This window comes from Coffea arabica, chromosome 2e, assembly GCF_036785885.1.
Source record: "Coffea arabica cultivar ET-39 chromosome 2e, Coffea Arabica ET-39 HiFi, whole genome shotgun sequence".
In the NCBI taxonomy this organism is placed as follows: Eukaryota; Viridiplantae; Streptophyta; class Magnoliopsida; order Gentianales; family Rubiaceae; genus Coffea; species Coffea arabica.
The window spans coordinates 102,490-127,821 of record NC_092313.1 but is presented as its reverse complement, the minus strand read 5'-3'; the positions used below and the strand labels follow the sequence as shown (position 1 = coordinate 127,821).

At 36.2% G+C, this 25,332-nt stretch overlaps 1 protein-coding gene across 4 annotated transcripts; it reads right to left on the bottom strand.

Moving 5' to 3' along the window:
- Nucleotides 1–1,281: 1,281 nt before the first annotated feature.
- LOC113729782 (alanine--tRNA ligase-like) lies at nucleotides 1,282–25,118 on the bottom strand. 4 transcript variants are annotated; one of them, XM_072077921.1, is made up of 25 exons: nucleotides 24,532–25,117; nucleotides 24,159–24,397; nucleotides 23,798–23,938; nucleotides 22,905–23,051; nucleotides 22,606–22,758; nucleotides 21,030–21,159; nucleotides 20,592–20,688; nucleotides 20,287–20,407; nucleotides 19,095–19,154; nucleotides 17,221–17,271; nucleotides 16,989–17,084; nucleotides 16,762–16,863; nucleotides 15,920–16,042; nucleotides 10,713–10,856; nucleotides 10,539–10,610; nucleotides 10,337–10,412; nucleotides 10,097–10,239; nucleotides 9,881–9,989; nucleotides 9,623–9,810; nucleotides 2,882–2,971; nucleotides 2,566–2,748; nucleotides 2,310–2,486; nucleotides 2,022–2,174; nucleotides 1,634–1,841; nucleotides 1,282–1,382 (listed from the first exon to the last, which is right to left on the bottom strand). In XM_072077921.1, the coding sequence occupies exons 1-23, from the start codon at nucleotides 24,893–24,895 to the stop codon at nucleotides 2,103–2,105; spliced, it is 3,078 nt and encodes a 1,025-aa protein (XP_071934022.1). In that variant the 5' UTR covers nucleotides 24,896–25,117; the 3' UTR covers nucleotides 1,282–1,382; nucleotides 1,634–1,841; nucleotides 2,022–2,102. The 4 variants fall into 4 exon arrangements, with proteins under 4 accessions (XP_071934022.1, XP_027109818.1, XP_071934024.1 ...); XM_027254017.2 differs by having other exon boundaries at nucleotides 1,282–1,841; XM_072077923.1 differs by lacking the exon at nucleotides 24,532–25,117 and having other exon boundaries at nucleotides 1,282–1,841; nucleotides 23,798–23,963; nucleotides 24,159–24,285.
- Between the last annotated feature and the right edge of the window lie 214 nt (nucleotides 25,119–25,332).

The following is a 25,332-nucleotide window of genomic DNA, read 5'->3' as shown; positions in this document are numbered from 1 at the left end:
ACAACCCTAATCTTACATTTTTTCTCAGAAAAAGGTAAAAAAAAAAAAAAGAAGAAAGAAAAGAAAAAAACCATAAATCCTAATTAGATTGTAAACTTAAAATAAAGAAAATGGCACATTGCCTTTCCATCTCTCTTGTATCTTTCTCTTCTCTCTATTCTTATTTGCCTTTCATCTCTTGCAATACCCTTTTCTATTCCCTCTTCTTTTTCTTCTTCTTCTCTCTTTGAGTTCTAAACCCCCTATTGTACGACTCAATTGAAAGACATTCCTTAAAGGCTATGCAATCAAAGCAACGACGTATACAATTGCAAAACCACATACAAGCAAATTAGGGAATTTGTTCTTCCTTTGTTTTTCTTCCTCTTAAGCTGGGAAATTTATTCTAAAAGTTCGTTTTGGTTGAATTAGACTAAAGTTTGAGAACTGAGATATAAACATCCGAATGCGGCGTGCGAAATTGAGGGCCACTGATCACATTTCGACAGCTGCCATGGGTATTACTGTCCTAATATGACAGCGTTTAAGGCCTATCAAGTCAAAGTGGTGGCTGTAATATTTTAAACCTCAGGGGGTGTAATGGCAATTTGACGAAAAGGTATATGTAATGTAATTAACCCAAAAGAGTGGAATGGTTATAGACATTGTCTATTAAATTTCTAAACTAAGCCAATGCCTAATGAATGTACGTTTGGCTTACCAAAAAAATTTCTCACAACCTCGAAAAATGGTTCAATCAAGGAAAATTATTATTGATGTTTTCAAAAATATGCAAGATTAAAAATACCTTGCTTGATGGTAGTTGTTTAGTCGTAAAAATGGGAAGTTTGGGGGACTCTAATTTTTTTCTCTTTGGACAAAAATTTCCCTACAGATTGCTTTGTTTAGACTTCCTAAGTTAATGATGTTTAACGTGTCACACACCTGATTTTTTCGCAATGATAAGATTTAATTTGCTGTCTATCTTGGGGTATTAATTCAAATTCAATTTCCGACTCTTTTTAGGGAAATAAATGAAGTTCCGACTCTCCTGTAGATTTTCCAATCACAGGATTTCAACTCTCTGACAGCAATTTTGCACACAACCCAGCGGTCACCTTTTTCCGGATTCTAGACACGCACATTTCTTTAGCAAATGTAGGAACTTATCAAGTGCGGCAGTGGTCCATTGATATTTACGACGACTTTTCCACCGCACAAACCGAAAGCACTGATGACTTCTTACATGCATTATTGTTATGTACTGAATGAATGAAAAAGACCAACAACACTGAAGTACAATTCAGTCAACCATAAAGTTAGTTGAAATATACTGGAAGAAACCACAAAATAGAAGCATCAATTACAATTTGGAATCCATTGCAGCTCAACTTGAAAAGACCCTGCAGCGACAACTAAGAAAAAGCCTGAGTGGAAGAGAACAGTTGTGACATTCTCAAAGTCAAATCAGAAGTTGAACAACATTGTTCAATCTACTTTATTAGCAGGAAGTACAACTAGCACACATCTTCAAGACTTCGGAGCAGAAGTACAAGTATAATGCAATTTCATGGTGTCTTTGTATTAGCAGAATAAAGCGTGCAAGTGTCTATTAGCAGGGTTTCCTTCTCAATCAAATATCAGTAGCACTTACCTCACCAAAGAAATGGGCCAATACAACAATTTCATTTACTCATCATGGTTGACATTCATCTTAGTAGAGATATATCACGATCGCCAATATCGATATCTTTCTTCGGAATTCCAAGTCACATAATACACAGGGAAATCCCGTACACAGGCTCGCACCATTGCTGCATCATTGTGGGATGCATGAAGAGCGATATTCAGGTACATGTGGCCTAGACAAACATATTTACAGTAAAAATCAACAGAAGAAATAGACGAAGACTTCCACCTGTCATATTATGTTGCATTTGGTTGCAACAATATACAACTAGGCTGCTCTTCTTTGACTTTTAAAATTTCATTGAAATTAAGCCGACTAAATGTTGTGTGACAGAATATCTTTAGTGTCTTACCAACTTCAAAACAAAATCTCCCTTTCTAGGTCATGAACTAAGTTTCTGGTGCCGTATATACAGCACCAAGTGGTCTTTCTATTATTTAAGTTTCAGTGCAGCAAAAGAATCCGCAATGTCCATCGCCTCCGTCACATGTGATACCTCAGATCCCTGAAAGGGTTAAGAAGCATAAATAGGTAAAATAGTCATCCCAGTTTTCCTCACACCCTATAAAGAGATGTTAAGAACATCTCCAAAACAGAATTTTTAGCAAAATTACTTCAACAAGCATGACAAATTTCAAACCTGGCCTTGAGCAAGACGACCCTTTCCTCCTCCTTTTCCATTCAAAGGCACCAAAGCTGCAGTCAGCCACTCCTTAGCATCCAGCTGCTTGAACTGATCAATTTTCTCCGGAACCCCAGCACACGCCACAACCTTGTTTGCAGTTCCATCTTTGCTAATGACCATAATAGCCATGCCCTGTAAATCCACTAGGACAGTCAGTGGAGTTTACATTGGTAGATCAATATAATTTTACAAGGCAGCAACACATTTTAACCTTCTGTTCTGTCACTTTAAGAACTGCTTCACGGATTGCAGCAGTATCTGCACCAACATTGACATGAGTGATGCAGTACGTCTTTCCATGAGATGATGAAACTTCTGCCTCTTCTAATGCAACTTTAACAGCATTCTGTATATTCTCTTCGGCAATCTTCTTTTTGGCTTTAATGATTTGATTCTACCATAAAGCACATATTAGTTCTTAATCTTTTTCATCCTTTTCTACCTGAATTACCTTCTGTGTTACCTAATCAAGGCTAAAGGGAAGCACAGGCACAAATACAGACAGATATAAAGAGTTGTACAAGTACCTGAAGTACAGAAATTTTGGCCTTGAGATCAGTCTTCTTAACTGTTGGAATAGCAGCACCTTCCACATGACCATTCAATTTAGTGACTCTCTGGAATCGATGAAAACATAGCTTAACGAGACATCAGGTAATAAGGGGGGAAAAAAAAGAATCCAAGATAAAGCATAAATTTAGCAGCAAATTTGCAATTGCTTCAGATAATTTCACATAAGAAATGCACTTCTAGAGATTGCAGCTGTCAAAGCAATTAGGCAAAAGAGACAGGAAAGCAAGTACAAATCATTAAACATCACCCTGCAAACTCAAACCTGATGCTCAACAAGTTGCTGCAAAATTTGGCCCAAGTCAGAGAGCATCTCAGGGTTCAAAAAAGCAGAAAATAACTATGAAGAAAAGAAAATGTGACAATTGATGAGACCTTGCTCATCAGAAATGCTTGAACTCAGTTTCAAATTTGTGATGAGCCAGGACACCAAATAGTAACACTTCACCCGCATAATCTGAAAATCCTTAAACAATAAACAAAGTTACAGAAATTGAAGAGAACAAAAAAGTGGATTAAAAGATTTTTTCCTGATGTTTCTTACTGTTGAAGATACGTGATCTAATATTGTAAAAATCATAAACATGTAATTTGATTTGATATTGTAGATATTAGGAAAGATTAGATTTGATTAGATTTAATTTGCTTTGATCATAGTATCAAATATTAGAAGATTTGATTAGATTATAGATTGATTTAGGTTAGCATGATTTTAGGATCTAAATTAGGTTACACTTGTGCATATATTTGTACATTGTGTAGTCTTAAAGTATAATGAAAAAGAGTGTTTTTTCTCCTTTTTTTAGTTTTCATGGTATCAGAGCTTTAGGCTTTGATTACCAGTTTGTTTTTTGACATGACCCTACTGAGTCACTTTTAGTCCCTTCTTATGTGAATTATAATGGCAGAAAAGATAGGTAGTAGTAGAGAGATGAAAACAGTAAATTCTGATGTTATTCCTACAACATCAAAGATTACTGAACACAAATTGTGGAAAATTTTTTTTTGGATTGGAGTAAAACTATACGGATATATCTGCGCAGTATCGATAGAGATTATCATCTCACTCAAGACCCACCCGTTGATGGGGAAGAAAAGAAGACTTGGCTAAGAGAAGATGCAAAACTATTTTTGCAGCTCCGAAACTCTATTGATAATGAGATAGTCAATCTGATCAATCATTGTGAGTTTGTTTGTTAAAGATCTTATGAATTATTTGGCTTTCTTGTATTCTAGTAAGGATAATTTAAATCATATATATGATGTTTGCAAAAAATTTTACCGTCCGGAAAAACAGCAGAGATCCCTTACAAAATATTTCATAGATTTCAAACGAGTGTATGAGGAATTGAATTCTCTCATTCCATACAAATGGCTGTAATGAGTTTTCTTGTAGGATTACCAATTAAGTTTGATGCCATTCAAACACAAATTCTTTCTAGCTCAGAGATTGTTTCTCTCCATGACACTTTCACATGAATGTTGAGAACCGAGAGATCTTTGTCTACTTCTAATGTTACTAGTGCTCTCGTGAGTCGAAGTGGAGCTGATCGAGGAAATAATAGTAGAAACAGTGGCAAAAATGGGATTAGTGGAACTGCTGGTCATGAACAATACAACTCAAATCAACAAGTCTGTTATCATTGTAAGATCTCAACAGTATCTCCCATTTGCAAATTTCGCAACCCAAGAGAATAATTATGTGCCTTCTGACAAATCCATACTCATCTCAGCTACTAAGTATGCCCGCTTTATTGAGTACCAATCCTTCATTTATTGATTGCTCAGGTAAGCCTACTACATGCCTTGTGACATCTTCTAACAAATGGGTCATCGATTCCGGTGCAACATATCATATGACCAGTAATAAAGATATCCTCTACTCTTTTAATACTAACAAAGATCATTCGAATGTTACTTTGACTGATAGGTCATATGCTTCAATTGTGGGTTCTGGTGTGGCAATTCTCATGTCATCTATCCCCTTATCTTTAGTCTTATGCTTACCTAATTTCTCTTTTAATCTACTCTCAGTCAGTAAAATTACAAAAACTCTCAAGTACTTTGTCTCATTCTTTCCTGTATAGTATGTTTTTCAAGATCTTATGACCGGAAAGATTATTGGTAAAGGACGTGAGTCTGGCAGCTTGTATACACTTGAAACCCTTTTAATGAAAGTGCCGAAATCTGTTGCATGTTCATCCACTTTGAATCCGCTTGAAATTCACTGTCGTTTGGGTCATCCATCCCCACCCACCTTGAAGATGTTGTTTCCAAATTTTAAAAATTTATCCCATTTAGATTGTGAGTCATGCATATTTGCCTTACTCGTCTATAGTCAATAAACGGGCTGCATCCCCCTTTGAATTACTGCACTATGATATATGGGGCCCTTGTCCAATAGTATTTAAGTCTGATTTTAAGTATTTTGTCACCTGTTGATAACTACTCTCGTGTTACTTGATTATATTTAATAAGAAGTCATTCAGATTTATTTAGTATCTTTTGTTCCTTTTTTGCTAAAATAAAAACACAATTCAACGTGTCTGTCCGCATTTCGCGAAGTGATAATGCAAAAGAGTACTTTTTTAAACCCTTTAATTCATATATGTCAGAAAATAGAATCCTTCACCAATTTCCATGTTCTGACACACCACCACAAAATGGTGTTGCTGAAAGGAAAAATAGGCACTTATTAAAAGTTGCTAGAGCCCTCCAATTTCACATGAAGCAATTTTGGGCAGATGCTGTTTCAACAGCCTGTTTCTTGATTAATCGAATGCCATCTTCTGTGCTTGCTAGTGAGATTCCTATTCAATTTTGTTTCCAATCCAAACTTTATTCCCCATTGAGCCACGTATATTTGGGTGTACTTGTTTTATTCGTGATACTCGTCCCCAAGTGTCTAAATTAGATCTCAAATCTCTCAAGTGTGTGTTTTTGGGTTATTCACATCTTCAAAAAGGGTATAGATGCTATTCTCCAATTTTAGATCGTTATTTAGTCTCTGCTAATGTTACATTTTTTGAGACACATCCATTTTTTTTTGAATCTAATGTCTACAGTAGTAAGGGGGAGAAAGATGATATTTTAGTCTATACTGTTACAACAACAGTTCCTACAAGACCACCAATCACTCAAGTGTATTCTCGTCATCCTAAACACTGACTCACATCTTCCGTCACCTTCTCCGTCTACAGATCCGAGTCTTGATCCACCGCTTTCTCAATCTCCAGCTTTTAATCTTGATTTGCCTATTGCTTTAAGAAAAGATAAAAGATAATGCACTTACCCAATTTCATCATTTGCTTCATATGACCATTTGTCTCCCTCCTTGCGTTATTTTACTGCTTCTTTAAATTCAATATCTCTTACTCAACACTTATCTGAGGCTTTGGAATATCCTGCTTGACGGGCTGCTATGGAGGAAGAAATGATGGCTCTAGACAATAATGGTGTCTGAGATTTGATTCATCTACCAACAGATAAGAAACCTATTGGTTATAAATGGGTGTTTGCTATTAAAATTAATCCTGATGGTTTTGTTGCTCACCTCAAAGCTCGTCTTATTACAAAAGGGTACGCTCAGACATATGGAGTAAATTATTCAAGACACGTTTTTTCTAGTAGCAAAACTCACCTCAATTCGATTATTTATTTCCCTTGCTGCTACTAATAATTGACCTTTGTACCAGTTAAATGTTAAGAATGCAGTCCTTCATGGACATTTGCAAGAGGAGGTTTATATGGAGCAACCATCTGGGTTTGTTGCTCAGGAGGAGCTGGATAAGGTTTGAAAACTACAAAAGTCATTATATGGCTTAAAACAAAATCCTCGTGCTTGGTTTGGACAATTCAGTGAGGTGGTTCAAGAGTTTGGCATAAAGAAGTGTAATTTTGATCATTTTGTTTTTTATCAACAATTTGAAACTGGTCTTATCCAATTTGATGTTTATGCTAATGATATTGTTATTACTGGTAGTAACACTACAGGTATTGTAGTTCTTAAAAAAATTTTTCAATCGCGCTTCCAGACAAAAGATTTGGGTATGTTGAAATACTTTTTAGGCATTCAGGTTACAAAATGTAAACAAGGTATCTTCTTATGCCAAAGGAAGTATGTCCTTAATCTTTTGAAAGTAACAGGAAAGCTAGGTGCTAAGCCACGTAGTGCACCAATGATCCCCAACATGTAACTTATAGCAGATGATGGGGAGTTATTCTCATATCCTGAAATGTATCTGAGATTAGTGGGAAAGTTAAATTATCTTACTGTGACTCGTCCGAACATTACATATCCAGTTAGTATTATGAGTCAATTTACGTCCTCATCAAGAACCACCCATTGGGCAGTTTTAGAGCAAATCCTATGTTACATTAAAGGAGCTCCAGGACATGGCATACTATATGGTAATCATGGTCATTCTCATGTTGAATGCTTCTCAGATGCAGATTGGGCAGGTGCTAAATTTGATAGATCTATAACTAGATATTGTGCCTTTATTGGAGGTAATTTGATATCATGAAAAAATAAGAAACAAAATGTACTATCTCGCTTTAGTGCAGAGTCTGAATACTGGTCCATGGCATAGTCCACTTGTGAGCTTATATGGATACATCAATTATTGTGTGAGGTGGGAATCAATAATTCACTTTCAATGAAGTTATGGTGTAACAATCAAATTGCCCTTCATATAGCATCAAATCCAGTTTTTTATGAGAGAACAAAGCATATAGAAGTTGATTGCCACTTTGTTCGTGAAAAAATTCAGCAAAACCTGATCTCAACCAATCAAGTGAGACCTGGAGAGCTGTTAGCTGATATTTTCACTAAACCTCTAAGTGATCCGAATTTGATTATATTTGCGGCAAGAATGGCATGGTTAACATCTAGGCTCCATCTTGAGTGGGAGTGTTGAAGATATGTGATCTAATATTGTAGAATCATAGATATGATTTGGTTTGATATTGTAGATATTAGGAAATATTAGATTTGATTAGATTTGATTTGCTTTGATTATAGTATCAAATATTAGAAGATTTGATTATATTATAGATTGATTTAGATTAGCATGATTTTAGGATCTAAATTAGGTTACACTTGTGTATATATTTGTACATTGTGTAGTCTAAAAGTATAATGAAGAATGGTACATGGAGAATATAGTTTAATGTGCATTTCAGCACACATCCAGGACACTAAAGACTTCTGAGAGTCCAAACTTCCATATGTATTTGACATTCCAATGACCAGCAATTACAATCATTTCCTAGAGAAAGCGAATAGCATTATGATTCTTGCAGGAAAATCAGTAGCAGAGAACAGGCATAAGATTGTCTAGGCACTAAACAACCAGAAGGAAAAAATTACAGGATAAACCATCATCAATGTTTCGAGCAGACTAGTTTCAGAAAATCTGGAATGAAAGGATATTTTGAGAACCAAAACTAAGTAAACTCTAGAACTTCAAATAGACATGAATAACCTTTTATAGCTGCAAACACACATCACTAGGCCAAAATTTCCAACCTTCTCTTCAACCCTTCCATTCTATTGACTTCACTTTATCCAATCAAATTCAATGCTGCACCAGTTATTTCCATGGAAACTAAACTACAAAGAACTAGATCCTCCTCTTCTGTCAAGCTCATACAATTAATTTGCAATTTCGTGGATCTATGCATAAGAAAAACTTTTTAAAGGAAACTCTAGATTCATCCAATTTACCATTCTCTGAGAAGCTAGAAATTTGCAAAGAAAGCTCCAACTCCTTTGTCTTGGAAGCTAGAGTTTATCGTTTGGAAACCTATTCTTAGCAAATACATGTGTTCTTGCATACACGAAGCATTAGGCTTAAAGACAACAATAACATAAAGAAAACTAAGAAGACCGCCAACTGCACTGACTTTGTTGAAAAGGCCTTTATTGCCACAGCCTGGCCTGGTCAAAAACCTAGCCAGACATCTTTTTGTACCCAAACAAAACAGAAATGAAAGACATCAAAGCTGCCAACAGAAGAGTAAAGAATAGACTACTTAATTATGTACTAGTTTTTTTTCTATAGCTTTAGGGTACTGCACTTACATCTGCTGTCACATTCTAATTCTTTTCATTTTCATCAAGAATTCTAACGGGAACAGCAAAAAGACCATGCAAGTATTTCCAGATAGCACAAACAAATCTCTCAAACTAAGGGAGTCACATCTTGATGTCCAGACTCTAAAAGAGGACTAATGTCCTCTTATCATGACTAAGCCAAAGGCAGACATTTAATTGGAGTCAGTATGAGGTGTTTAAAATTGCACACTCACATTGGATTCAAATAAGGATAGTCAGTTATACCCTAAAAAGTTGGGGGGGGGGGGAATAAAGCAACGCTTTATCTGTGCTCATGTGAGAAAAGAAAAAGACTAATATGCCAAACATTATAGCAACAATAGAAAAGTAGGCAAAAATCTTACTTGGGCCAAGTAGGAAGGCTATAAATGCTACACATACAAAATGGTTACATTTTACTACGAAATCATCATTACTGATGAATCAATTTCATGTTTAACCAAAAACACAGTATCAACAAGCCAGGTTAAAAGAGTAGAACAATAATGTTTTGCAGCTAATAAACAAAAAAGATATATTTTCAAGTGAATGGTTTACCAAGTGAGGCCTTTTCAAAAGAATTATGTGAATAAGAACCTACCTGTTCCAGTAAGCTTCCTTCCGTCTTAAAAGTTTCATTCACTTCCTGCTCAATTAATGAAGCCAATTCAATAGCATTCAAAGCATTAACCGTTGTGACAGCAGTAATTCTACGAATTCCCTTGGCAATTCCTTCTTCAGACAAAAGAGCAAAAGCTTTGGCGTCTCGCGTATTTGAAATATGGGTCCCTGAGCAAGTCATTGAAATTCAGCTCGCAAGAAGTATCAATGCAAAACCATATAACAAGAAAACACGCACCACCACAGAGCTCTGCAGATATTGATAACCAATTTTCACTCTCTGGATCAGCCAGCAGATCTTCCACGCTTCGACCAATTGCAACTATTCGAACTGGGTCAGGATAAACCTATAGAAACAATCAGAAGGCTACCAAAAATGAGATTTCCACTAGAGCCACTTATTAAATAATACTTAAATGTGCTACAACATTGCAAAGAAGACAATGAATCTTACTTCTCCAAAAACAGCTCGTAAACCATTGACACGCTTTGCATCGGCTAAGTTTGCCTCCTTTGAGAATACGTCCATTTCTGCTTTTATTTGATCATTCACAATTGTTTCAATTTTTCTGAGTTCCTCAGGCTTCACAGGCTTACCTATTTCAGAACTTATAGCATAAGAATGTGCAACGTGTATTTAGAATCTAAAGAACCGATATATGCATCTGTACTCTTTGATTAAGGGCTAACTAACCATGGGAAAAGTCAAATCTCAGTTTTTCAGGAAGAACAATAGAACCTTTCTGGTCAACATGATTTCCAAGTACTTCCTGCACTCATGTCACAGCAATCTCAAGTGTTCAACTTGAATGATCCAAACAGAATGGCAAATTTAGAAGAGGAACAACAATTTTAGAACCTCAGAAGATAATAACCATTCCAAATAAGAAAATTACCCTCAAAGCAAAATTTAGTATGTGTGTACAGGTGTGGTTGGGAGCAATATTGGCACGCCTGTCATAGTCAACCTGCTCAATTCACCAGAAAGATAACTATAGATAGGAGAAACAGAGCAAACACATGCATAAAGATTTCTATATCATAAAGATGCAACAAGAAAGGAAACTCACCTTACAAATCACTCTATCACCAATGCTGAATTTATCAGTCTTTCCACAGAAAGAACCAATATGAACAACAAATCCTCCAAAGATTTGAACATCACTAACTTGGAACAATCCCGAAGGGCCTTCAAGAAATCCAGTATCATATATCTATAGCAAAAAGAACAGACTTAGATGTAACAATGTCTCTCTACTATAATAAGTGGTGCTATTGCTACAGAACAGAAAATATGCTTAAAACTTAATCCTATCTCAGATAGAAATAAAACTTAAAGAAGAAATAGAACTGCAAAAGATTCACTAATACTTCAACATTCAAAGAAGCTGCCTCAGATACTCAAAAATTCCAGATGAATGCAGAAAAGCTTTTCAAACCTTGAAAGAGATCAAATTTAAATTTCCAAAACAGCGATCCTCCATGAATGATGAACATTATAGTCTCGTCTGGAGGTAAATCTAGGCAAAAGAAGTTATAAGCAACGGGACTATCATCTAAGGACCTTGCACAATTTCAAACTCCTAAATCCTAACATCAGACAGCATACTATACATTTCATTATATTCAGCTTTTGCAGACTGTTAAGAGAATATAAGTATTCTTGTAGATAATGAATTAGTAAGGTTATTCTTGTAAATAGTTTGTTAGGTTTGTACTCCTATAAATACTAGTTGGTCACTCATAATACAGTGACTAGATGTTTTTCCTCCCAAGATACCTGTTGACATGGTATCAGAGCAAGAGTCCTAGGGTTCAGGCTAAACATCTAGCAAAAGTACTGTTCACGCCGCACTGTTCATCGCGGCACTGTTCACGGCACACTGTTCACCCGTACTGTTCACCGTACTGTTCGTCTCGAGTTTTTACCGTGTCTTTGGTTTGACGTGCTATTCGTCATGGTTGAAAGGTTTGTTAATGCGGTTACCACTGATCAAATTGAATCGAGTTTTTCAGCACATGGGTCCCAGAAGACTGTTACTATATCTTAGGAAGATTATGTTAAATTCCTACAGTACCAAGCTACAAATCACACATCTCTTCCCTCTGCTTCTTTAGCACAAAAAGGTAATGACTCATGGATTATTGATTCCGGGGCTACTGATCATATGTCAGGTACCTCTAAAATTTTTTCTAATTTTCAAGAGTCTACTCCCTTTCCTCATGTTAGTTTAGCTGATGGATCTACCACTAAAGTTAAAGGACTAGGCACTGTAGAAATTAATCCATCACTTCCGCTGTCTTCTGTTCTTTACGTACCCAATTTGCCCTTTAATCTAATGTCTATTAGTAAACTCACTAAATTTCTACAGTGTACAGTTACTTTTTCTCCTGATTCTGTTGTCATTCAAGATTTGAAGACAAAGAGGACGATTGGTGGAGGGCATGAGCATAATGGTCTTTACTTTCTCAACTTCAATGGTCCGATAGCATGTCCTGCTACTGTTTCCCCTCTTGAAATTCACTGTCATTTAGGTCATCCGTCATTACAAAATTTGAAAAAGTTGGTTCCTACTTTGAATCAATTATCTTCGTTAGAATGTGAGTCTTGTCAGTTAGAAAAGCATCATCGTGTTTCTTTTGCTCCTAGAGTCAATAAACGAGTTTCTGAACCTTTTTTGTTAGTTTATTCTGATGTTTGGGGTCCTAGTCGAGTCACTTCAAAGTTAGGTTTTAAATATTTTGTAGTTTTTGTTGATGATTTTTCCAGAGTTACATGGCTTTATTTAATGAAAGATCGTTCAGAATTATATTCCATTTTTTGTGCATTTGTTACAGAAATAAAGAATCAATTTGGTGTGCCTGTACGTATACTTCACAGTGATAATGCGAAAGAATATTTTTTCACTCCTTTTAATACCTTTATGACTAAGTCTGGTATTATTCATCAGTCCTCTTATCCTCACACTCCACAACAGAATAGAGTTGGTGAAAGAAAAATTGGACATTTAATCGAAATTGCTCGAACACTGTTGTTGCACATGAATGTGCCCAAACATTTTGGAGTGATGCAATTCTAACTGCATGTTATTTAATTAATCGCATGCCATTTAATATTCTTGGAGGTCAATTACCTCACTCCATTCTTTTTCCTCATGAACCTGTGTTTAAATTGCCTCCTCGTATTTTTGGATGTGTGTGCTTTGTTCATCAGCTTGCTCCCGGGGTGGATAAATTAGATTCTCGTACTATTAAATGTATTTTATTAGGATACGCACGAGCGCAAAAAGGGTATAGATGTTACAGTCCAGTTTTAAATCGATTTTTTACTTGTGCTGATGTTACTTTCTTTGAATCCACTCCATATTTTATCAAACAAAGTATGTCTTGTGAGTTAGACCAATGTCCCTCTTTTTCCTCTCCTGTTTTACCAGTCCCTTCCCCTTTATTACCTGAGTTATCTAGTCCACCAGATTCCATAGCTCGATTATCTCGTCCTCATCTTCAAGTTTACTCTCGTCGTTCCATGGTTGAGAAAGTTCCTGATATGCCACACACTTCACCAATTAACTCTCAATCTTCAAATTCAGGTATGACACCCTCCTCTGAGTTAGATCTTCCTATTGCTTTACGCAAAGGTAAGAGACATTGTACTTCCCATCCTATTTCTAATTTTGTTTCTCATTCTCGTCTCTCTATGTCATATTCTTCTTTTGTTGCTTCCCTTGATTCCATCTCCATTCCTAAGTCTATTACCTGTGCTCTTAATCATCCTGGGTTGGAGATTAGCTATGCAAGAAGAGATGTCTGCTTTGGAACAAAATGGTACTTGGGATCTTGTCCCTCGTCCTTCAGGTAAGTCTGTTGTTGGTTGTAAATGGGTGTACACTATAAAAGTGCAGCCTAATAGTTCTATTGATAGATTGAAGGCTCGTCTGGTAGCTAGAGGATTTACTCAGGTGTATGGAATAGACTACTTAGAAACATTTTCTCCTGTTGCAAAGATTACCTCTGTTCGTCTTCTTATCTCTTTGGTAGCAACTTATAATTGGCCATTGCATCAGTTGGATGTGAAAAATGCATTTCTGCATGAAGATTTGGAAGAAGAAGTATATATGGAACAACCTCCTGAATTTGTTGTTCAGGGGGGGAATCCGCGGTTGGTTTGTCGTTTGAAAAAATCTTTATATGGATTGAAACAGTCTCCGAGGGCTTGGTTTGGCCGGTTTAGTAGAGTTGTCATGGAGTTCGGTCTGACAAGATGTGGAGTAGATCACTCTGTATTTTATCGGCATTCTAATGCTGGTAAAATTTTATTAGTTGTTTATGTGGATGACATTGTGATTACAGGTGATGATGTTGTGGGGATCCAGAAACTTAAATCCAATCTGCAGGCAAACTTTCAGACAAAGGATTTAGGTCATCTACAGTATTTTCTGGGTATTGAGGTAGCTCGGTCTAAATATGGGATTTATTTATGTCAAAGAAAATATGTACTCGATATGTTGAGTGAAGTTGGGATGTTAGGTTGCCGACCTGTGGATACTCCTATGGATCCCAATGTGAAATTAGCAGGAGATCAAGGTGCATTACTTGATGATCCTAAGCAATATCGAAGACTTGTGGGTAAATTAAATTATCTCACTGTAACGAGATCTGACATTTCTTTTGCAGTGAGTATTGTGAGTCAATTTCTTGATACCCCTTGTACTAGTCATTGGGATGCTGTTATACGAATTCTCAGGTATCTTAAGAGTGCTCCTGAAAAAGGGTTGTTGTATCAAAATCATGGACACACTGATATTGAAGGATATAGTGATGCAGATTGGGCTGGTTCTGCCTCAGATCGAAGATCGACTACAGGATATTGTGTGTTTGTTGGTGGTAATTTAGTGTCGTGGAAGAGTAAGAAGCAAACAGTTGTATCCAGATCAAGTGCAGAATCTGAATACCGGGCTATGGCTCACACTGTGTGAGTTGGTTTGGTTGAAGAGCATGTTACTGGAACTTGGGTTTGAGCATAAACAGCCTATGAATTTAGTGTGTGATAATCAGGCGGCTGTTCATATTGCGTCTAATCCAGTGTTTCATGAAAGGACAAAACATATTGAAATTGATTGTCATTTCATTCGAGAGAAATTGCTTGACGGGGTCATCAAGACATCTCATGTACCGTCTGTAGATCAATTGGCTGATGTGTTTACCAAGAGTTTAGGGAGCTCTAGAGTGAGATACATTTGTAACAAGTTGGGTGCTTATGATATATATGCTCCAACTTGAGGGGGAGTGTTAAGAGAATATAAGTATTCTTGTAGATAATGAATTAGTAAGGGTATTCTTGTAAATAATTTGTTAGGTTTGTACTCCTATAAATACTAGTTGGTCACTCATAATACAGTGACTAGATGTTTTTCCTCCCAAGATACCTGTTGACACAGACAACAGGGGTTATCATTTGTCATATCGTGGCAGTGATGGAAGCAAGTTATTTCAGTAAAGGTACAACTGAAATGAAGCAGGTAGTATCTATGCATGTAGAAGCCAATAAGATCTGTTAAATTCACCAGCCAGATGGGTTTTTCCTTGCTGTGAAGCTTGTAAAGAGAAGCCAAAAATCCCATACAGAAAAAAAATGAAGACAAAATGTGCCATTTCCTTTGCTGAACAAAAGATTCTCACCACATATCTTTTAGTGAAAAGACCAGGAGCCAAGCAAACCAGTCAACCAAAGAATACGCTAATTACCCAACTTTACTCCAGAAATCTCCTTCGACCACAGCTGTAGTTGTGATCGCTTTCATCTCTTGCTAAAACTACTGTAATACCTTCAGGATACAAGATTAAGCAAAACCAACTCAATCCATCAAAGTACGCATCCAGTCAGCACATAGCAAAAAAAAGTTTGATACCAAAGACGGTCCATTACCAAGAACTTTAACCTTAGACCAAATATTCCTCTTAAGTACCATGGCTCTAAAAGCAACCAAAAGAGTAAATCCCATATCTAAGGGATCTCTACCAAAAACATCTGAGAGTCCAGATCAACCTATTTTGTAACATCTGCGAGTCTACAGCAGAGTTAATCAGCAATGGGACAGCCCTAAACCATAAAAACAAACAGTTCAGTAGAATATGATTCTCTCTGTAATAGTTTGCCAACTAACCAAGCTACTAAAACATTGCACCAACATATTGACTAGCTGTAGATTGAACACCAATGAAGTAAACCATTTACAAATCACAAGTAGCTGAATATAACGGACAGGACAGACTTTACCTGACCACCTTGCTCTGCATAAAAGCTTGTGGATTCAAGAATGATACCAACTTTAAAATCACCAGAAGCACTTTGGAAAAACTCATTCCCTCCATAAATAGCTTTTATCTCACTTTCATGATCCTGAAAGTAGAAATGGGGTTGACAAACCATGACATGGATATGCAATGATACTTAGTAGGAAAAGAGTTATTTTATCTTCATTGATATCTACTATTCTTTAATTTTGGAATTTTCTTCAGTATACTACAGTAAGGGGAACATAAAATTGAACTGAGTACCAATTGAAGAATAATTATGACAAAAGTAAACATTTTATTGGATACTGGATGTGGGATATGTAGAATTTAAACAATTAAAACATATTTTACTTGGCAAAACTGAATCAAGAATGTGCTTCTCTAGAGGCCAGAAAGATCCAATGTCTATCTTTAATGGTCAGGCAAACAAGCAGACCAGAGGGGCCATATTCTGGCACTTTCAATTCTTTTCTAAAGGAATTTGCTTATCCCTAATTAATATATGTTAGCAAATAAAGGAATGTTCAACTTTTGAAAACTGCCAGGATTTCCTGGCCTTCCCAGAAATGATAAATAACTTCAAAAAGTAAACCCAATTGCTTAGAAGATAACTATGCCAGAGACTTTGGAGTTTCACAACAAAACAACTCCATACATAAACAGATACTGGATGTGGGATATGTAGGATTTAAACAATTAAAACCCTTCCCATTCCTGCAAGCCAAAAAGACAGAGAGAGAATTTTGAAAAGAAAAATGAAGAATTTAATAACCTAATATGCAGTTGAATTGATTAGTCAATAATGAGGACCAATAAACAAACCTGAAACCATGCATACTTGAATGTGTCATTTGTTGCATCAACCCCTTTCTTGCGCAAAGATGTGGTAGCATCAGCATCCATTACAATACCAATACCAGCTTGCTGCCAGAATTAGATCAGAATCAAAACAGATAAGTAAGAAATTGTCAGAGAAAAACCCTTCTCAACTTTGGGTCAGACAAATATATTGATGTCAGCTTTTCTGATCTTTCCCTTATTCTGACCACCTTATTCTGAGCATTTCTTGATCTTTCCCTTGCCTCATTCATGGCAATATTGAAACCATTGACATCAACCACCAAGCCTCTTTCTTCAGCCATCAACTGGTAAAACGCAAGGAAAAGAATTCACATTATGGTTTTGTACACCAATACACAAGACGACACACACACGGGCGTGCTGCAAGCACAGAGAGAGAGAGAGAGAGAGAGAGAGAGAGAGAGCATAGGTTTCCATCACCTGAGTAAGATCTAAAGGAAACCCATAGGTGTCCCATAACACAAATGCGTCCTGCAACCAACAAAGCAAGAGAGTAAAAGGTCAGCATACGAGCTTGACAACATCTAGGCATGTCAAACTACCTGGAACTAACGGGTAGGAAACATATTTTGAATCAAATCAGGTAAATCCTGCCAAAAGCTTCATCATAAAAGCAGCACTGGGTATAAACTGAAAATTGCAAGATTAAAATCAAAACACTGAATTTCATAATTTATCAAATTTAAAATAGAAATATTATAGAGAGCAATATGTATGAATTGCACTAGTGACCATAGCATTTCGGGAAAGTTATCGAAGACTAGAATTCATAAAAATTATCTTGATTTCATAAAATTTTCCCAACTGAAGACTCCCAATGCTAATGCTACCGCACGCTGCAAATAACACCACCTGAATTTCTTTTGAAGTAAATGATGAAAGAGCAAAGCAAACAAAGAGTACAAGAGTCAAAACAGCATAGCCAAAAAGTTTCTCACACAATAGGATAGAAATTCTTTCATCCCATGATTCCTTTATCAACCTTCAAAATTTCCAATTTTTAAAATTTTATCTGTAACTAGGGATGATATGATCTTATAAATTTAAGATAGAGTCTAAATCTGGGACAGGAGACGGAGGATGGAAGAGCTTGGGAGAAGCAAGATTAGAAAGTAGAAATTCTAGGGATTCCATCTAGTTTCTCTACAACCGACCACCTGTAATGAGCGTACATTCATTTCTAGGGAAAAAATTAAACAAAATACAAATTTCATAACTGAAAAAAAAAGCAAGACTTACAAAAGCAATATAAGAGAAGAAATTAAGTACTACTCTAGGAGGCTTTGAATGCTCACAGACAAAGGAAATATCCTAGCAAGCAAACCCAACAACTACAGAAGTTAAAAGCAAATAGTGTCAGAAGTTGAATTTGACTATCTTAACTTATATATGACTTTAAGAACAAACTTTTGACTCCTACAAACTCTAGCTTTCAAAAGAAGAAAACACTACTATTAAGCTCTAAAATGACCTATGATACAATAAACTGAAACACTGAAGCATCAAGATTGTCCACATGTTCATAATTTTGTAAAATTTCCCAAATGCTCTTATTCTTTTCTTTGCTTTGAGCACCATAAGTACATCTTAGTGAGTTCTTTCTGAAGGAGGTTGTTCTGAAAATGCCGGTACAACCAAAGTCATATGGCATTTGTAGCAACAAATTAGTCCATTGCAAATCAATGAATAAGGAGGTTGATGGAAAAGCAACTGAAACACCTATATCAGCAAATATAAGTAGAGGACCGACAAATATCATTTGAAGATAAATTTCCACATTTGTACCAAAAAGTTCAAAAAATGGTCTGCTTATCCCATTCCAAAAGGATTATAGACCTTTCCAAATCAATCTCATCCACCTAAAACTAATTTACTCATTTTTATTTTCCAAATTCAACCTTAACACTTCACAATTAAGTTATCTCTATTTCAACAATTATTTTAAGAACAGCTAATATCAGTTAATTATCGGAAAATTTTGTGCCCCCTCGAAAGGATTATGTTAAGGTACAACTTAAAACAAAAGCAAACTATCAAATACCGGAAAATTTCCCAACCTAGTACCCAAAGAATCATCAATCACACTTTTATCAAGCGTAGGCTGCCAACAGCCACATGGTAAAATATGCTTGTCATGTATCATTTGCTACAAATACTGACACACCAAAATTCATATAATGGAAGATGGCAATCAATAGGCTCCAGACATGAAGTACAAGCACAGTATGAATATTCATGAGAAACAAGAAGGACAAAGGAAAATGGAAACAGGAAACAGGAAAAGTAATAGTTACCTGTCCACTCAACGTGTTTCCTTGAACATCTTGAGCAGCCTTTTTAAACTTCTCAATTCCCTGAAGACAGAGTATATAAGATACTCGATACTTATCCAAATCGTCCAGAGATGAATCAGGGATATTTGAACTGCAATTACTTAAAAGACAAATATCTCCCTCCACACATGAGATATTGATAAACAAAACAAACAAAAGAGCAACCAAAAGGAAAAACATCAACAATCAACCTTTCCATAAAAAATAAATAGCTCTAATGGTATTCCCCAGAAAATGATGATTACTGATAAAGGAACATAATCAGACAAACATAGCACAGCCTTATAAATATACCGCCAAAAAAAATGACAATTAGTGATGCTGATGCAATTACAGATGAAATTACTAGGACACTTAGAGCAGACAAATCTGAAAAAACAAAAATGAAAATCATATCAAATTATGGTCTGAGAGGTTATGCGCTCTATTATCACCACAATGCAGGCAGAAAGTAAAAAAAATATTCAACAAGGATCCAAGTCATAAGCAGGAGATTGCAATTATCTTCATTCCCCTCATTATCCGCTCCAAAATACTCAAAAACTATGACTAAATTCTTTAGCTTCCAATGGCAACATTATTACAAATTGTTAATCCATGAGACCCTGAGTAACTTACTTCCAGGCACAAAACAAAGTCAAAGAAAATGTAAAAAGTTGAGAATTACATGTCCTTGAATGCCAAGAATAATTGTATCGTGTGAAAGTGTGATAGAATAGTTGTATCGAGTGAAAGTGTGATTTGCAACACATGGCAGCAACTTTTGTGTATGTCAACACAGCGATGATATCATTTTAACAATGCTAAAAGCTTCCAATGGCAACATTATTACAAATTGTTAATCCATGAGACCCTGAGTAACTTACTTCCAGGCACAAAACAAAATCAAAGAAAATGTAAAAAGTTGAGAATTACATGTCCTTGAATGCCAAGAATAGTTGTATCATGTGAAAGTGTGATAGAATAGTTGTATCGAGTGAAAGTGTGATTTGCAACACATGGCAGCAACTTTTGTGTATGTCAACACAACGATGATATCATTTTAACAATGCTAAAAGCTTGATGTACTGTAACCCAAGCACTCTCAACGAATAATGATAGTACTCAAGCTTACCCAAAGTACTAAATGCATATGAACAGTATTAAAACTCACATGAAGAAGGGTCCTGCCAAAACTGGCTTCTTCAACAGCAATTGTATTGATTATGTGCGCTTCGTGTTGCCGCAGCTCAGGAAAAACATCACCCATCACTTCTACAACGACCTTTACCAAACTGTTTTCAGCACAAACATAAATGAACGTACAAGTTACACAATATATTTGATAGCCTTACAACCCACCCAACTTCGCAAACAGGAAAAATAAAGGTTGTGAAGAATTAGAATAAAATAAAAGCACCAGATTTAAAGTACTGGATTTAAACATGACGGAAATGTATATAAGTGTAGCATTCGTACCCACTGAAAAAGCCTTGTTTTGCTTTGAGGACTTCAGTACCATAACGAACTGCTCGTCGAAGAATGCGTCTCAGTACATACTCGCGACCCTCATTACCTACATAGCTAGAAAGACTAAGTAACTTGAACTTGAATACCAACAATGCTACCAAAAATGGAAACAAAATGGCCACCAAAAAAACTAACTTGAACTTGAATACCAACAATGCTACCAAAATGGAAACGACACAGCCATAAAAAAAACTAAGCAATCCCTGGTTAATATTTACTGGCCAACAGCTCAGCATCAAAGCCATAAGCCATATTACACTTAGCTGGTTATTACACATAACTAAGTCTGCAATCTCAAAAAGAAAAAGAATAAATTTCACAGACTACAAAGTCACACTCGGCAAGCAGCCAGTCTGAGGGACCAAGTCAAAGTTTCCTGCACTCCACCTGGACAAGCACCATCAGCAATTGCAAATGACAGAGTTCTAATATGGTCAGCCACAACCCTGTATGCCATGTCCATGTTGTCAGCATCATCAGCTCCAATTTTTCCAGAGTATGCTCGAGCACCAGTTGCCTACCAGCATAGAAAAACATAACATATTTACTTCCAGAAAATTATCAACAATAAAACACTGGATGTTTAATTTTACATATACCAAAGAAAATTGATTTTATTTCATCTTAATTTTAATCAAGGACCAAAACGAACGAGGCGAGCTGTAAAGTGTGGAGAGACACACCATCTCACATGAGAAATGAGAATTTCTAACTCCGATGCTATGCTGGTTAAGAGAAAAGAAATCAAGAGTAAAGATCAGACATTTTGCTTGGAAGATGAAAACAAAAAGACCCCTATTTCCTTTAGGATAATGAAATTTCTTATATACTTTGTATGTTAAGCCTTTAATCTGATGAGACAAATGATCTGATAAGGTTTTAAAAGTAAGGAGGTCTCAACAAACATCGTGTTCCCATCTCTACCCATAAGTTGCAACACAACAGAAAGATTTATTCTTTGTAGTAGTCTAGGTTTCTTCTTTTACATTCTTTCTAAAATTCAAGAAAGGAGGCAATTACTACCTCTATTTTAATCTTTTCTTGTCTCCAAAGTCCTAAATTCCCAAACACCACATAAATGAGGAAATTCAATGCTATAATCAAACTACAATATGACCATATCTTTCCATATTAGTCAAAAGAAAATTCATCTTTAACTCCAGCATAATGAAAGCAGTAAGAATGCTAAAGTAGGACATGAATCTGGGCAAGAGAATTATATATAACATTTGCAGATGAAGAAGAGGAAAAAAGAAAAAGAAAACAACTTTGGTGCATATATTACCATAAGAAAAAGCATCAGAATGACCAAGGTTTACGTAATCATGTACAAAAAAAAATTAGCAAGATTGAGAAAGAGCATCTTTCAAATAACAATCATTGAAGCGATAGACCAGATGTGGCAAGAACATAATTGGGGAGGTAGGGGAGAAGAGGTATGGGTAGTCAAAGAGAAAAGTGAAATGATAAACAAATATGCTAATAGTAGCTTCTGTGATTGTGACGCAGTTGCTCAAAATTTCGGAGAACAGCACCATAGCTTTAGGATTTGAGAAAATTTACATATGTGGCAGGTGGTTTTCTGAACAGAGTTAGCAGAAGTTATTCAAATTTCGAATCACACGCTAATCTAATTGCTTCAATTATTCCTCCATACCCTTCTAAATAATACAATACCTACGATTCTTCTTGTGTGATTTTGTTCCTTTTCAACTCAACCATTTGAAAGTATACAAAATGCTAATCATAATGTATCATCAGAAATCAATAACTTACAGAATAGTGATCATACTGGAAAAGAATATGAAAAGAGACAAGTGACACCATACTGGCCTTAACATAAAGATTACAAAGCTAAACACACAAAAAGGAGACACCATTGCATTGCACTAGCCAGCCAGGAATATAATTGTGCACAATCTTCAATACTTTGATAGACAATGTCACATGGCTGCGATTGTACCTGTTGAATTGCATCAAATATTGGTAAGAACACATCAGTATCATAATTGCTCATCTTGTTCTGGAGAATGGATGTTAAACGTTCAAAACCCATTCCGGTATCAACATGTTTTGCAGGTAAAGGTTTCAAAGAGCCATCACTTTCCCGGTTGAACTGCAGAATACATATCAATAAGTTAAACTTACTTAGAAGACAAGTTCACTTGAAATAATATTCTTCTGACTTGAAAGCAATTCAGTCTGTGCACTTGAGGCAATATCAGATAAAATACGTAATGTAACAACATCGCTGGATGCTACCTGAATAAAGACAAGGTTCCATATCTCAATAACAGTAGGATCATCGTGGTTGACAAGTGATGCAGCATCACGATTTCCAATCCTATCAAAGTGTATCTCTGTGCAAGGCCCACACGGCCCTGTGTCACCCATCTCCCAAAAGTTGTCCTAATCACGGTAGCATGACAATTTAACAAGGAAGTATAATCGAAGCTACCACAGAAAATTCATACAAGGATGAGAATCTCCTATCATGTCTAGTATGGAAAGAAACAAAGCTCATAAAAAGGCAAGCACAACGAAAAGCACCAGCATACGAGGTCCGGCAAGGGCTAAAGACTGCAGCTAATTTCCACAAACCCAAAGTTCCCTTGTACTTTTTTTTTCCTTTTTATATAAACAACAGAAATAAAACTATTTTGAACAAACAATGAACTAAGCAATAAATCAAAATCTCATCATCTATCCAAAAATAAAAGGATTTAATCGATTTAGTGTGTGCTACTATTTTGAGTAAACAAGAATGTCCAGTGGTATCATTTTCTCTTCTGTCACTGCCCTGTCTTGCTGCAGGAAGATTTTCTTGATGTTATGGTCGATAGAGAAGAAACTGGACGACTTGATTTCCTTCTTTATTTTATTGGCCTGACTTTGAAAAATAATTGTTGATATTTAAATGTTAAATCTCATTGATCCTAGGTTCTCTGTAATCATCTTGCTCCTAGACTTCATATATTCTATGAATCAATCTCCACCATCTTAGTAATGATTTTAATATCCAATTTCCAAGCCAACTACCCTGAAATTCACCCAATCTCAAAAGTTGACAACCCATATTTCTGCCCCTTAAGTTTCATTTTGAGACCGGAAAAACAGAAGTTTTTCCAACCGAATAACTTAAAGAGGGGGCTTACTTTAGAACCAAAAGGCAAAACTTGTTCATTTGGAAGAAACTTGAGCCAGATATCTCTTGCTTCAAAATCAGCAGGAAGACCAGACTTGTCATCACCGCCAAAATAAGTTGCATATATTCGGTCTGCAGGTAGCCCATATACCTGTACCAACAAAATTAGTGGCCGCCTAGTTCAGACAAAAGAAACCATCAAAATTTGAGGAAACATCACTTAACAATATGGCAGTAGAAATAATTAGCTAGAGACGCAAAGTAAAAGTGAGAGGGGTGCCAATCAGGTGTCTTTATATCAAATTCATGACAGTGGATGGTAAAAAGCAATTCTTCAAACAAGGTTGCTAATTCGAAATTGCAAGACTTGCCTTGATGAGAAGCTCCCATGCCCATTCAATTGCTTCTCCTTTGAAATAGTCCCCGAATGACCAATTGCCAAGCATTTCAAAGAAAGTATGGTGGTAGGTATCCTTGCCAACATCGTCGAGATCATTGTGTTTGCCACCCGCACGAATGCACTTTTGGGTGTTGCAAGCGCGGGTGAGTTTGCTCAGGGGAGTGTTGGGATCTACCGTGCCTAGGAAGATAGGCTTAAATTGATTCATACCTGTAAAGCAAATTTTTATTTTATTTTTACCAAGGCAGCGGAAATTTGTAAATGAAATCGCAAGAGAGAACACTATAAAATGAACTGGTAGAGCAAACAAACAATTAAAAGTGAAAGCAAGAAACACAACAAACCTGCATTCGCAAACAGGAGGGTTGGGTCGTTGAGCGGAACGACAGGACTGGATTTCCAATTGAAATGGCCCTTCCCCTCGAAGAAGTTGACGAAAGTCTCTCTGACTCTGCTGGCGGGCCAATCCATGGTCGATAAGGACGAGTCACCACCGCTAACAACAACCCGACAAGGGCAAGGGAAAGGGAAACGTGATCGGAAAAATGAATAAGAAAAATAATTTGTGAAAATGAGATGCTGGTGGAGAGGAGAAGAAGCAGCGAATCCTGTTCTGATGCTTATTCCTCTGACGCCGCGGAAAGCAAATGCAACGGCACTCGCTACGGCTATGATGATATTATTATTTTTATTACCACAAACCCTCATCCATCCCCTGATGACCTACCACCCTCCCCGCTTCTCCTTTACAAGAATGAGCTCAGGGGAAACAAAAAATCACTACTAAAGATAAATAAAAGTTCTATGCTGAAAGAGAATTCAGAATCGCTTTTGTTTTAAATATATTAATTTTTTCTTTTAAAAAGGATAATTCAGCTTGCTCTTCCCGATTGTTCATCTAGCCCACGAAAAGAGAGGCGGGAAAAACGAAAAAGCGAAAGAAATAGAGGAGAAAAGATTATAAATATTTTGAGAAAATGATATTTTTTTAGTTGAGAAAATGACATTAAGTCAGCATAAACATGTCATTGGCTGTTTTTAGAGGTATTTTTGAAAATTTTTTTTTTAAAAAAAAATATTACTGTAACTATTTTTTGAAAACTCCAACATCGTTTGGATTACCTTTTTATTAAAAAATTGTCTAT